At 48.6% G+C, this 13,706-nt stretch overlaps 1 protein-coding gene across 5 annotated transcripts in view; it reads right to left on the minus strand.

Moving 5' to 3' along the window:
• Window positions 1–13,706, minus strand: part of HDAC4 (histone deacetylase 4) — a 338,393-nt gene that overhangs the window by 106,297 nt on the left and 218,390 nt on the right. For 4 of the 5 annotated variants that reach the window (XM_058533325.1, XM_058533323.1, XM_058533324.1 and 1 more), the window contains exons 5-6: window positions 10,535–10,685; window positions 1,200–1,320 (exon numbers count right to left, since the gene is read on the minus strand). In XM_058533325.1, the coding sequence (XP_058389308.1) occupies window positions 1,200–1,320; window positions 10,535–10,685 (272 nt within the window). The remainder of the gene's footprint in view (window positions 1–1,199; window positions 1,321–10,534; window positions 10,686–13,706) is intronic. The other variant, XM_058533322.1, reaches the window with a different exon arrangement.

Raw genomic sequence — 13,706 nt, forward strand, 5'->3', positions numbered from 1 at the left:
ACTAGCAGGGACACTCTGGACTGGTGCCACCACAAACATCGGGTCTCCAACGGCACTGCCACCAGCACTCCTGACGAATGCTCCCACGCTCAGGGGCTCACGACTGTCATTTGTGGCTCTTCACAGACCACTGTGGTCTTCACTCTTCTGGGCGAGTCGTGTCACTGGCTGAATTTCATAAAGACCAACAGCATGCTTTGGTGTGAGCGCAACTTAAGTGTCTGTGCAACGTGCAGTGGCTACAAACAGCTTAAGGGGAGCAGACGAGAGCCTTGGATTAAAAACGCCCTGTTGTGTTATGACAACTAATGTCATCTGCTGAAATAAATGGGATCACTTCTGTGGCACCTGGTGGTGTTGGAGTAGAAATAGTTGTCTGCTTTGGGGCTTGAGAATGGTTAACTTTTTTTCCCGATGAAATGAATGAAAATCACATTTTGATTATGAAAACTACCCTATGGAGGTTCTTCAAGAAATGAAATTACTCCTGAAAGCTATATACTGTAGAAAACTATACATCACAGCAAAAACCTGCGAATCACCCTTGATCATTCTTTAAAGCCACGTAACTTTCTCGGCACTCCATTCCAAGCTCGGCCTGTGTCAACGGCCAGCTCCTTTGAACTGTGCACGGGCCTGGAGGGAAGATCCCTCTGCACACAAGCATCGTTACCGAAGTTAAGAGTTTTTTTACAATGACACATCTACTTTTTTCAGTTCTCAGCACGAACAAGGCTGTTTTGTGGTCTCTGTCAGTTATGCCAGCTCTGGAAGAGGGTTCTTAGTACAAAAATAATAAAAACACCACAGGTGCTTATTGACTTGCCTAAGAATCAGTAACACATTGGGTAGAAAATCAGTAGGTGCATACAGACAATTTAGACCAGAGTTCCAGCTTAAGTCGTTCCTTTTGCGGCCAAAAAATAATGTGAGAAGCCAGACATAACAGCCAAGCGCTAGCCCCTTGAGCATCACTCAGTCATTTAAAGATGGACTCCTTTCCGTCTGGATGACCATCACACACATTAACATCAGACACTTCGGTCACACCCAGGTTTGCTATCGTGCTTAGGGAGCTTCTCATTCCACACCCTCCCACCCAGCTGTAGAGGGCGAAGAACTGGGTCAAATCTATCAACGGATCACATGCTACTGGGGCCCCAGAGGGGACACCAAGGTACCTCCACACCCCCACTTACCCGTACCAGTAGCGGGGGTCACTGGAAATGCAGTGGTTCAGGTTCCGGTGGGCCAGCGCCTTCTTTTTGTTGAGGACAAACTCTTGCAGCTTCATCTTCACTTCTGTGCTGGCCACGGCACCTGGCGTGGGAGGAAGCACAGAGACGGGCGATTGGAGGCCCTGCCCCAGGGAGGCAGCGGAGGGGATGCCAAGCTGTGTGCCAGGAAAGGGAGAGGGATGGAGACAGTGGGATTCTAATTCGGGATGCTGCTGACGCCAGGAGAGCTCCTCAAAGAAGGACAGGAGTTTTAATAAGAGGTCTTCTTCCCGTGAAGATTTTTACATAATTGCATTCTATTTAAAATGCAGATATAATCAGCATAAAGACTTATTGTTACCTAACACAAAACCCACTTCTGAAGGAAGTTTTAATATTCTTACATAAAAGAACATTCTGAATTAAGCACTGGCAGCATGGTGGATCTTTTCTCACTAGAGCAAAAGAAGCAGAATCTTAGAGAGGAGGTTTTGTGCAAACTGAAGCATCACGGGGGACGGGGATGACGCCCGCTTCCTGGGGGGGCTCGCTGTCACACTCCTGCAGACGAGCAGCCAGGTTCACTCCCAATCGAACCAAAGGGAGGTTTCTGTTCTTTCCAGCCGAGCAGCTGCTTACTTAGGCAGAGTGCATCTCACCACATGGGACCAAAGTCGAAATCGTGTGTTTTGCGGTTTTCTTGTGGTGGTGGCGGTTAGTCACAGCCCCATTAAAGAAAACTGGCAAGTTTGAGAGATAGACACGCACAAATAAAAGTCCAAGCCCATCGCCCTAACAAAAGACCTGCTAGCATCTACTCTGTTTTCCTCAGAGCTGCAATCAGACCCTGCAGCACTTTCCTATCTACCTTTCCATTTGGCAACAGTGTAAGTATTGCCCCTACATTACCATATAGAATTCAAGCAGCATTTTTTTTTTTTTTTTTTTTTTTTAAAGATTTTTATTTATTTATTTTTTTCCCCCCAAAGCCCCAGTAGATAGTTGTATGTCATAGCTGCACATCCCTCTAGTTGCTGTATGTGGGACTCGGCCTCAGGATGGACGGAGAAGTGGTGTCTCGGTGCGCGCCCGGGATCCGAACCCGGGCCACCAGCATCCGAGCGCGCGCACTTAACCACCAAGCCACGGGGCCGGCCCTCAAGCAGCATTTTTACTGGTGGGAAAACACATCACGAGGTGAGCGAAGCATAGATTACAAACCAGTTCCTGACTGAGAGGCATTTTAGATATTCCTTTTGTTGTTGTTAGAAACCATGTTGCAGAACATTTATGAGTAGATATCATCATGCACATTTACATTATTTCCTTGGGAGAGATTAGCAAAAGGACTACATCTAACAAAAGTAATATTATAGCCCTTGAAGCATCTTCTAAATTGCTTCCCAAAATGCATCCACACTGACCACCTTGTGCCATCCTATCAGCCATGCAACAGGGGTGGGTACCTGCATCTTTATGAGTACTGGGGTTACACTTGATCCTGTATCTTTATCTATCAGTACTTGGGATTACCACCTGACCCTGTGTCTCTACGTATCAGTACTCAGGATTACCACCTGACCCTGTGTCTTTATATCAGTACTCGGGATTACCACTGGACCCTGTGTCTCTGTGTATCAGTACTCAAGATTACCACTTGACCCTGTATCTTTACATATCAGTACTCGGGATTACCACCTGACCCTCGTCTTTATCTATCAGTACTCGGGATTACCACCTGACCCTGTGTCTTTACATATCAGTACTCGGGATTACCACCTGACCCTGTGTCTCTACGTATCAGTAATTGGGATTACCACTTGACCCTGTGTCCTTATGTATCAGTACTTGGGATTACCACCAGACCCTTGTCTTTATCTATCAGTACTTGGGATTACCACCTGACTCTGTATCTTCATCTATCAGTACTCAGGATTACCACATGACCCTCATCTTTATCTATCAGTACTCAGGGTAACCACCTGACCCTGTGTCTTTACGTATCAGTACTCGGGATTACCACCTGACCCTGTGTTTTTACGTATCAGTACTTGGGGTTACCACCTGACCCTCATCCTTATCTGTCAGTACTTGGGATTACCACCTGACCCTCATCTTTATCTATCAGTACTCAGGATTACCAGTTTATCCTCATCTTTATCTATCAGTACTTCAGTGTGTCATGGATGAGAGTCAGAAAGCAACAAAGCCCTTTGGGAATAGGGTCCTCTACGGCTGCAGCGGGACCAGAACTAGATCATCCAGAGAACACAAAGAAAGTTCACTAAACTGGTTCCAGAGCATGTTCAGAAGGTTCCGCCATGACACACAGGCTTTTGTCTCAGGCCGTCTTAGCTCTGAGGAAATAACCTCATCATCACTCAAGAAGAAGAGCTCTGTGCACTGGGTCAAGTCCTGCATGCAGTGTGCACCAGCAGCAGGCAGAGTGGCCCAGACCTGGGCTACAGACCGGTGACGCTTGGTGCGGAGGGTGCAGGGGAGGCGTAACTAGACCAGGCGGTTGGAAGCGACCGAAAGTACAAAATCGCTCCTCTGCTTCCAAGCAACGCTCCTCAGTCCCTCCTGACATATCCAAGGCTAGACTTGAATGCTGCTTTTAAACACTTTTATCCTAACTGTCTTCCCTGTCTATAAGCGGACCTGTCAGAACGTCACATGCCCACAAACAATGGAATCTGCTCACACCCAGACACACAGTCACTGGGCATTCCTACAGCCTGTGGGCACCAGGTGGACAACCGAACAAACACACCAAGGTTAACTGTATCAGTCCACAGAGTGCTTCCCAACCAGGAGAAAGAGGAATTGCGTGGCGGTGGGGAGACGAGGGCACAGGGCACAGGGAGTAATTACAGCAGCAGAGGCGCAGATCTGCCAGCAAGTGCAACCTACTGATAAAGGAAAGGACAAGTGAAATGAGGAGCTCAGATAGCTTTCACCTTTCAGTGCTGCTGGCAGTGCAGGGAAGTGATCAGACTGGGGAAGGAGGAGGAGGAAACCCAGATGGCCAGTCAGAGGAGATGACCCCCAGGTCCTTCCAGAACTGCTGTTCCGGAAGGAGTGGGCAATGCAAAGCAAGACAAGAATCAGTCTCAGTGTGCAGGATAAGGCCATTCCTCAAAATTTTCCAGCAAACCAAAATTGTGTATTAGTTAGCTTTCCCTTCTCAAAAAATACCTATTCCTGTGGCTCCACTTTCCTTTACAGGACGGATGCTTGTTATCCCCCTGCGAGCACTCTAGGAACACAGCGAACCTCACGGTCCATGTTTAGGATGTCTCTTACTCTCCCTGCTTCGGCCACACTCCTGGGCTCGCATCACGGGCTCCTGAACTCCGAGAAGGGCAAAAAGCAAAGGCCCAGTCCCAGCAGGGAGGGCATGCGATAAATCGCAGTGACAGGGAAAGACAGCAAGACATGACAAGGGGAAGCTGTCCCCCTAGAGGAGACGCTGGCCCCTGACCCTGGCCAGGGCTGTGGTACCTCTGAGGCACCCGCCAGGCCAGGACACGGAAGGTGCCCTTGTCCCCTGAGCCACCTGCAGAGTCCTCCCAGGAGGAGGTGTGTCTGCAGGGCTGAGGGATCCCCAGGGTGGCCGCGGACAGGTGTGGCCCCTCAGGCAGCTCTAGGGTGGGAGAGGGCACAATACAAGGCTCTTACAGAGTCAAAGGAAAACAAGCCCAGCTCCCAGAATCCAGACTTCCTCATCCATAAAATGATCCAGAAGATTCCTTACTGATCTAAATGAACTAAATGAATGCCACAGTGCCTCCCTGAGGTGTCACACCAAGTCCATGTTACAAGAGTGGGCAGATGGTGATGTGGTCACAAGAGTGGACCCTGCCCGGCCTTCATCTGCCACCTTCAGCGGGGGGCTGATTTACTGGGTCCCTCCTCACAGGGGGCAGTGGGCATGACTGCAGTTCACATCCTCACACCTCCACACAGGCCTGGCCTGCAGCAAGTGCAGAAGCACCAAGCCACAGATGCACGATTGTGTATAGTGCAAAGGGCATCTTCTCCTTTGCTCTTTATAAGGAGAGAATTCGAAAAGGAAGACGCTGATTCTGATCCTCATCCTTCTAGTTATAGACTCATCTCTCAGCAGATTTCTCCACTTTAAGTGAAAGTTCTAGAATCAGTAAAACACATCCAATAAATGAATACCAAATGTCTCTAATTTTTACTTTTTTAAAAAAAATTAATTCACGTTGATTATCATTCATCACTTGACAGGGTTTACAGAGACCTGACTAAGTGCCAGCACTGATCCGGCCAATGGGGATGAAGAGGTGAATTAAAGAGACGAAGTCCCTCGAACACCGGGGCAGAGAGATCTGGGAACAGGCGAGTAAGTGAAGACGCGGCAGGGAAGGGAGGAACGAAGAACAGCAAATGCACCGGCGGGGGCCGCAGATGTGGGGAGGACCTGACCAGGTGGGGCCAGGGCCGAGGGGCTGCAGCGGTCCCCGAGAGGCTCGGGAGCACGCACCGCTGGACACGATGAGTGAACGACAAACCTGCCCCGTATTTCCAGCCTGGCTTCTCCTGGGAGTCGCGCTTCTGAGGAAGGCACGGCCTCACGAAGGGGACAGAGGATTCCCTTCAGGATCAGGTGCTCCGTCTGTTAACTCTGGCCTTTGGAGCCATTTTTAAACAAAGTGAATGATTTTCCTCAAGCGACGGCACCTTGTTCCCAACCAGGCTGTGCTCGTAAATAACAGTGAAAAAAATGCAGTCATGTTAGTTCCAAACCACTCCGAGGACAAAGACTTGCCTTCTAGTGGACTTTTTTCCCTTTAATTTATGTTAAAAGACAGTATACATTAGATTCTTAGACGTAGTTAACCTAAATAAAACTTAACTGATTAAACATGGTGTGTTCATGCTGAATGAGATAAAAACCATCACAAATTCTAAGAATTCACTGTTCTATCAAATTAGTGGCATTAATTGGTATCAAGAAGTAAAAGAAAACTGCAGATTTAAAATTAAAAGTATTGTAAATGTTTACAAGTGTAACAAAAGTCAATTAAATATTCAATAAGAAATTCATTAAAAAAAAAAACCTAAAAAACAGAACAACAGATGCCTTACTCTGCATTCTCGAATGCTTAAAAACTGGAGATGTTAATGCCATTTGCATTTCCCCACAAATGCCCTTTAAGCATAAACAAGAACACCCTTCATAGGTGAGGGCGCCTGCCGCGGCCCTGCTTACATAAGAGGCCCCAAGTGGCGTCCACCACAGTGGCCGGCCAGGCCTGCCTCCGCACAAGACCACACTCGGAGGCTGCGAAGCCTACAGGAGTGTGCCAAATGCCCACACTGTACACAGTTTATTATTAATAATAAAACCTGACCACCCAAATCCACAAACTGAACACCGCTGGGGTGGCTGCTCGTGACGAGCCTGGAGGGAAGCAGAGAAATGCCAGCGCTCCAGTGAAGGGGGGCGACGCTTCATAGGTCCTGCGGAAATTGTTTTTGATTTGTAAACAGATCTCACGTGTTTTCTGGACTTAAATCTTTTCATATTTTGTAAGCCTTCAGATGTTACTTTCAGTGGAAGATTCTCGTAAACTAGGAGGACTAATTTAGACTAAGAGCTTTTCAGCAATCTGAAAAACTGGTGTTTGTTGGTTAGCTGGGGCATACATCAACCAGCCAATTGTGACAATTTAGACTTCCATCCTTTGATAAACACTAATTCTCCCTCCTCCAAAGAAAAGTACATAAGTAGGATGCACGTTGAGGAACAAGTAAAGCACAGGAGAATGGGAATGGAGCACAACCCGAGTCGGAGGCCACGTGTGAGTGCAGCCTCAGCACGCACACCCGCGGCTCTGGCCGACGCACGCATGCTGCTCTGCAGCAGAGCCCCTCTCACAGGGCACCTCTGAGGCCCGGCTGCTGTGGTCCACGGGGTGGCTGTCTAAAGTGGAAGGCAGCACCCAACGCTAGGCCCCACATGGCAGGCCACGGACCCTCTATGATACTCAGATTCCTAACTCACTTGACTCACAGTTCTTAGCCCCGGCTGCACGTCAGAATCACCCAGGGGGTTCCAGAGATGAAAACACTGATGCTGCACTCCACTCCACCCCAGTGCATTGGGACATCTGGGGGGTTTTCCTGGTTCCACGCAAGCACCACTTGTGTGGTCAGCGCCCTGGCAGCACCCTCAGCCAGGAGGGTCCCTCGACACGAAGGAGTCAGCACACACGAAACAAGCAGTGGTGTGGAAGAGGAGTGTCAGCGGAACCAGCAGGCCGGGTAGTGAGAGCGATGAGTGATGACACGTCTGCCACGTCAGCCCACTGCAGAGGGCCCCAGTCTGTATTCAGAGACCAGAGGTGCATGTAGCCAACCGAAATCTGCAACTGAGCTTCTCCTGAAGGCCTCCCGTCCTCCCTTCAAACCTCCACTATGGGCAATCACGGAGCCCGTAAATCATCATTCACCTAATTGGTGTGGTATAACGAGGTATACCATACAGATTTAGTAACTGCTTGCAAATATTGGTAAAAAAGTTAGATTTCATGTGGAGTAAAAACTCTCCTGATGTGCCTTCAACATTGAGACTCTATGGACAGTTAAAGCAAAAATACATTTAAAGTATGTTATTTCAAGAGTAAAATGCTGCAATAACTAATGATTGTAAAAGCTGTTCATTTTATATATAAAAACAATTACTAAGAACTTACAAATAGTTAAATAGAGAAAAACTAAAAATGAGAATATATTAGCTACTTACTTTTAGGAAAAAATAATATTCTTTTTGAAAAAGAAAATATTTATAAAAATGTACAAAATAATATAGGCATAATAAAACAGATTAGATTATATTTGAATTCTGATTTAGAAAAGACTGATAAATTAGGCTGCATTAGAACCGAGAACTCCTGTTGTTTAAAAGGCATCATTAGGAGAGTGAAACAGCAGAGAGCAGAGTGGAAGGAGATATTTGTGACACATAAAGCCGACAAAGGGCTTGATTCTAGAATATAAAAAGAACAACCCCAAACCAAGAAAAAGAGAGAGAACTCAACAGAAAAATATGCAAGAGACGTGAAGAAGTACTTCATAAAAAGGGAACATCCATTTGGCCAACAAGCACATGAAAATGTGCTGAGTCTCACTGGTAATCACAGAAATGCAGCTGAAGCCACGAGGAGGTACTGCCCAGCTGAAGTCAAGGCGACGGACAGTAACAGTGTTGGTGGGAAGACAGGGAACAGGACTCGCACACGTGGCTGGCGGAGGCAGAAATGGGTACAACTACTTTGGAAACCCTTTGGCCTCACGTGTGGCAGTTGACCACACGCAGGCCCTGAGATTCCCAACGCCGCTTCACATCTGCCCGTCTGCACCAAGAAACATGAGCAAGAACGTATGGAGCAGCGTTATCTGTAACAGCTCTGATCAGTAAACAGCCCGAGTATCCACCAACTACAGAACGAACGAATATGGTGGTGCGTTGTGAGTGGGACAACACGTAGCTATGAAGATGAATGAACTCCTGCTACACACAACAGTGAGGACAGATGTCAGAGCATAATGTTGAGTGGAAGAAGCAAAACACAAAAACCTACATATTAATGATTCCATTTATACAAATTTCAAAAGCAGGCAAAACCAGTCTTTGGTGTTGGCGTCACGGGAGGGGTTACCTTTACGGGGGGCACGAGGGGCTCCCAGTGCTTTACTGGGTGGTGGTCAGCCAGGGACGTGCACCTGTGGATAACTCCCTGACAGTCCTCATACACTGCAGACTGGGTACTTTTCTGCATGTGTATCATACACCAATAAAAATATTCCCAAAGCAACTTCAGAGAGCAGACTTGACAAGAATGCTTTGAAAATACATCATCTTACGCTGTTGTGCGTATGTAAATTAAAATTTAAACAAAAGCTTGTTAAAATGACTTGTATAGATGACTAGCTATTTTCAGTGGTTGAAGATAAAGGATTTTTGAGGTCTATGGGTATTAGCGAGGTGAGCTTTAGAGGAGTACATCGTCCTACCATCACTACCCCAAATCCCGATATAGGAGAGAATGGTCCATCTCGACTTACTTTCGGTGTTACCAGAGATAAAGCAAGTTCAACTGAGCACTGGGGCCCTGGGCGGAAACTAACCAAGCCCAGGACGTGAGCATGCACGTGCCCTGCATATCGGGTCCTGGGTTGTCTTGGAAAACAGCAAGGTGTCAAAAGAAGGAAGCACAGGGGCCGGCCTGGTGGCGCAAGCAGTTAAGTGCACGCGCTCCGCTACGGCAGCCCGGGGTTTGCCGGTTCGGATCCCGGGCGCGCACCGACGCACCACTTGTCAAGCCATGCTGTGGCAGCATCCCATATAAAGTAGAGGAAGATGGGCATGGATGTTAGCCCAAGGCCAGTCTTCCTCAGCAAAAAAAAGAGGAGGATTGGCAGATGTTAGCTCAGGGCCGATATTCCTCACAAAAAACAAAAAAAACAAGGAAGCACAAATACACAGAAGGAAAGTGTTCCCTTCATGACAACCTGGGAGGGACGTGGTGCCCAGTGGAGGACATGCCAGACTATACAAAGACAGGTCGTGTTGGCACTGTCCTCACTGCGTGAGCCCAGGGCACTGTGTTCGGTGCCTGGGTGGTCAGAGGGGGCTGTGGCCTCTTCCCTGATAGATACAGGGATTCTCCCTAATTTCCCAAAGTGGGAAGGAACAGCACACAGAATAGTCTCCTCTCCTCGCTAAGGTGAAATCCAGGCATTTCCTGGAAGATAGCGGACCACACTGGTCTTCAGACGGACACGCACTGCCACCACAGACATCAAAAATTAGGGTCAAAAGAGCCAATGTGAGAACCAAGCTGTGGGTCACTGTGTAGCCTGTGCCCCCTCAGCTGTGGGCTGTCCTACAAACTAATACTTGGTTTTCAGGCACTCACAAGACGCTCTCAAAAGAAAAGAACTTTGAAAAACTTAGGAGTGAACTCCCAGGTAAAACTCACTGTGCAGCTGGTATGCTTTATGGTTAATATTTTTTAAGTCCATTAGGAGTCTGCCAAATATTCTTTAAAATGCTTAAATCAAACCCAAAGTCGTGCTGAATGCCCTGGCAGCCCCCACAGGAAGATGAAGCCCTGGACTCCCGCTTGTCTCTGAAGCTGAGGGTGACCTGAAACAGCCACGTGCAGCGACTCCACCTGCTACAACCAGGGGGCGGCTCCCAGCCCTCCCGCCGCTGCCCGCGGGCCAGGGGGCAGGGAAGCCGGGAGGGGCGCCGCCCTGGCGCTGGGCCTGGCACTTACTCTCTTTGCCTTTCTCCTTGTTCTTGAGCTGCTGCAGCTTCTGCTCGCGGTGCTGCTTCTCCAGCTCCTGCTCCTGGCGGTGTCTCTCCAGCTTCCGCTGATGCTCCAGCAACTCCTGCTGGTGCTTCATAGCCAGCAGCTCCTGCTGTTGCTGTGCAGGGAAGGAGGAGACAAAGACAGTCAGAGCCCCGCTCCAAAAGAGAAAGAACAAGACAGACATACCCAGGAAAATTTGTGAAGGACCAGCTCGTCTCCGCGCTGGTGTTGCCACTGGGGCCTTGTTCTCATCTGCACAGCCAGCATTTCCAATGAGGCCACCTCGGCTCTGTTCAGTCCCACACGAAGGAGGGCTGCTCCAGGCCCTAGATGTCTCCTGACCTTTTAAATGTTAAAAACGAAAATAAAAACCGTGGAACTGCTAGAAGAAAATACACACAACGATTTATGTAATCTTGCAAATTGGGAATGTCTTTTTGAGAATGAGACAAAAGAGCGTGAACTGGTACGACCACTTTGGAAAACTGCTTGGCACTTTCTTACAAAGTTAAATGCACATCTACCCTAAGACCCAGCAATCCCACTCCTAAGACTTACCCAAGAGACATGGAGACACATCCACACAAAGCCCTGTACGAGGCAGCTTTACTCACAACAGCCCGGGCTGACATACCCCAAATGTCCCTCAGAGGTGAGCACACGGATGAACGGCATGTATTCAGATGCTAGAACACTACCTCATGATGAAACAGAATCAACTACAGACACAGGAAGAAACACCATGGGCTGTAAACCAAGAAAAATAAGCATGCCCGGGGCTGACAGAGGGGTGTGAGAAAATTACAGGAAAGAGCCAACACTCAAAGATTCTATGCATATGAAGTTCTAGAACAGGAAATCCTAAGATCTGATGATGATAAACCAGAAGGCCGCCTCCTGGGGTGAGGCAGGAAGAGGAAGGCAGAGGGAACATTCTAGGGTGTGGACTGTCTGGTGGAGGTGGCGTTTCCACAGGTGCTCACACTGTCAAAATGCATTGAACAGCACACTCAAGATCTGTACGCTTTGTTACGTATAAATTAGATCACATATTTTCAAAAATGACATCACTGACTACATAAAAAATTATCTTTATCACAGATACTATAAACAAAACTAAAATGCAAAAGATGGAGAAAAACTCTGCAATATATATGATATACCAATAATCGTCACATAAATGGCTATTGTAAATTAATAAGAATATGATAGGCAGCCCACTGAAAAGGTAAGCAAGCAAGAATGAGAGATTCACAGAAGAAATGGTTAAAAATAAAAGGGAAAAAATGTTCAACCTCACTAGTAATCAAACCCCACATTCACTTATCACATTGGAAAAGGTGAAGAGGCACAAGCCCGGTGCTGGCCCAGCGCTGACCTGAGTGTGTGGGAGAGGGTCCATCAACCAGACACCAGAGAAGTCTTCCTCAGACAGCCATCAGTCCCGCCTCCAGTGAAGCTCCTCGGGACACACCAGGCTCTGCGCCCGGGGCTGCCTTCTCGGCGAGGTCGCTCCCCTCTCTGACTGTCTCTCTCTCTCTTTGTCTCTGTCTCTATCTCTCTGTCACTCTCACTCTGTGTCTGTCACCCGCTCTGTCTGTCTCCCTGTGTTTCTTTCTCTCTATCTCTTTCTCTGTCTCTCTCACTCTCTCTCTGTCTCTGTCTCTCTGTGTTTCTGTCTTCCTCTCCCTCTCTATCTCTTTCTCTGTCTCTCTCTCTCTGTCTCTGTCTCTCTGTGTTTCTGTCTTTCTCTCCCTCTCTATCTCTTTCTCTGTCTCTCTCTCTGTCTCTGTCTCTCTGTGTTTCTGTCTTTCTCTCCCTCTCTATCTCTTTCTTTGGCTCTCTCTCTCTCTCTGTCTCTGTGTTTCTGTCTTTCTCTCCCTCTCTATCTCTTTGTCTCCCTCTCTCTCTCTGTCTCTCTCTCTCTGTGTTTCTGTCTTTCTCTCCCTCTCTATCTCTTTCTTTGTCTCTCTCTCTCTCTGTGTTTCTGTCTCTCTCTATTTCTGTCTGCCTGCCTCTCTCTCTCTCTCTGGGGCTCCAGCTACACAGACTTTCCTTCGGCTCTCACACTAAGCCAATTGAAGTCCTCAGGGCCTCTGTGTGAGTGACCCCACAGGCCAGCACTTGGAGACGGTCAACCTGGCTCCTCCTCCCCAGCCATCTTTCCCAAGAAGGGCCCTGGGCCCTCTGTCCAGCACTTTCCACGTAGGCACCTACTCTCCTTGTCGTTACTTGTTTCTGTTGGTCTCTCCCACTAGGCGCAGGGTAGAAGGAGGACTCTGGGTGAGCTAGTAATCTGGCAACCCAAAGTCCCCGGAACTTTCTACCGAGGAGCTTTAACATACAAGCATCTTTCCCTCAGATGTAAGTGATCAAATATGTAAGATGGGGGGCAGGGTCGGGGGAGGGACGAAGCATCCTTTCAGCCATTCACAGAGGGACGATGGCACCAACAAGAGTGATGATGACGCGGTTGTTGAAAACCGACATTTATCGAGGGCTCTTCTCCGTGCCTGACATTTGTAACTGACAAATGGCCATAACCATCCTCTGAGGTGAGTGTGTCACGGAAGAGGAAGCCGAGCGACAAGGTGGCCAGTGGGTCAGGGCTTCCGTCCAGATGGCAGTTCTGCCCCGAGCACGCAGCTCTGGTGATGAAGAGGACCGAGCAGGGGGACAGTGGGTGGGTGTGCCCAACGCAGGCGCAGGCACGGGCGTGGCCCTGGCGGGTCAGGACCACACACCTGGGGCATGCCTAGGGGCCTCACACAGGCTCTTTTCTGTCTCTAGTCGTTCTATGATGCCACATTTTACTCTCAGAACAACAGGTTTAACAAATGACAAGCAAGTGGCTTAGGCGTAAAGGAGCAGATTTAGAGGAGTAGGGATACAGCCAGGGTACAACCAGGACAGAGTGAGGCGCACACAGGCCTTGGCCCCACACGGCTGCCCGAGGTCCCCGCCATGTGGTGGGGGTCTGAGGGGAGGGGAGGAGGGAGCAGCCCAGCTTTCCTAACTTGCCCACAGTGCCCAAGAAAAGTTGTCGACCCGGAGACATGTGTGTATGTGCATGTGTGTATGTGCATGTGAGTGTATGCGTGTGAGTGTGTGACGGAGCCACCCTCCTCCGTGGGCA

Source organism: Diceros bicornis, chromosome 37 (assembly GCF_020826845.1).
Source record: "Diceros bicornis minor isolate mBicDic1 chromosome 37, mDicBic1.mat.cur, whole genome shotgun sequence".
Lineage (NCBI taxonomy): Eukaryota > Metazoa > Chordata > Mammalia > Perissodactyla > Rhinocerotidae > Diceros > Diceros bicornis.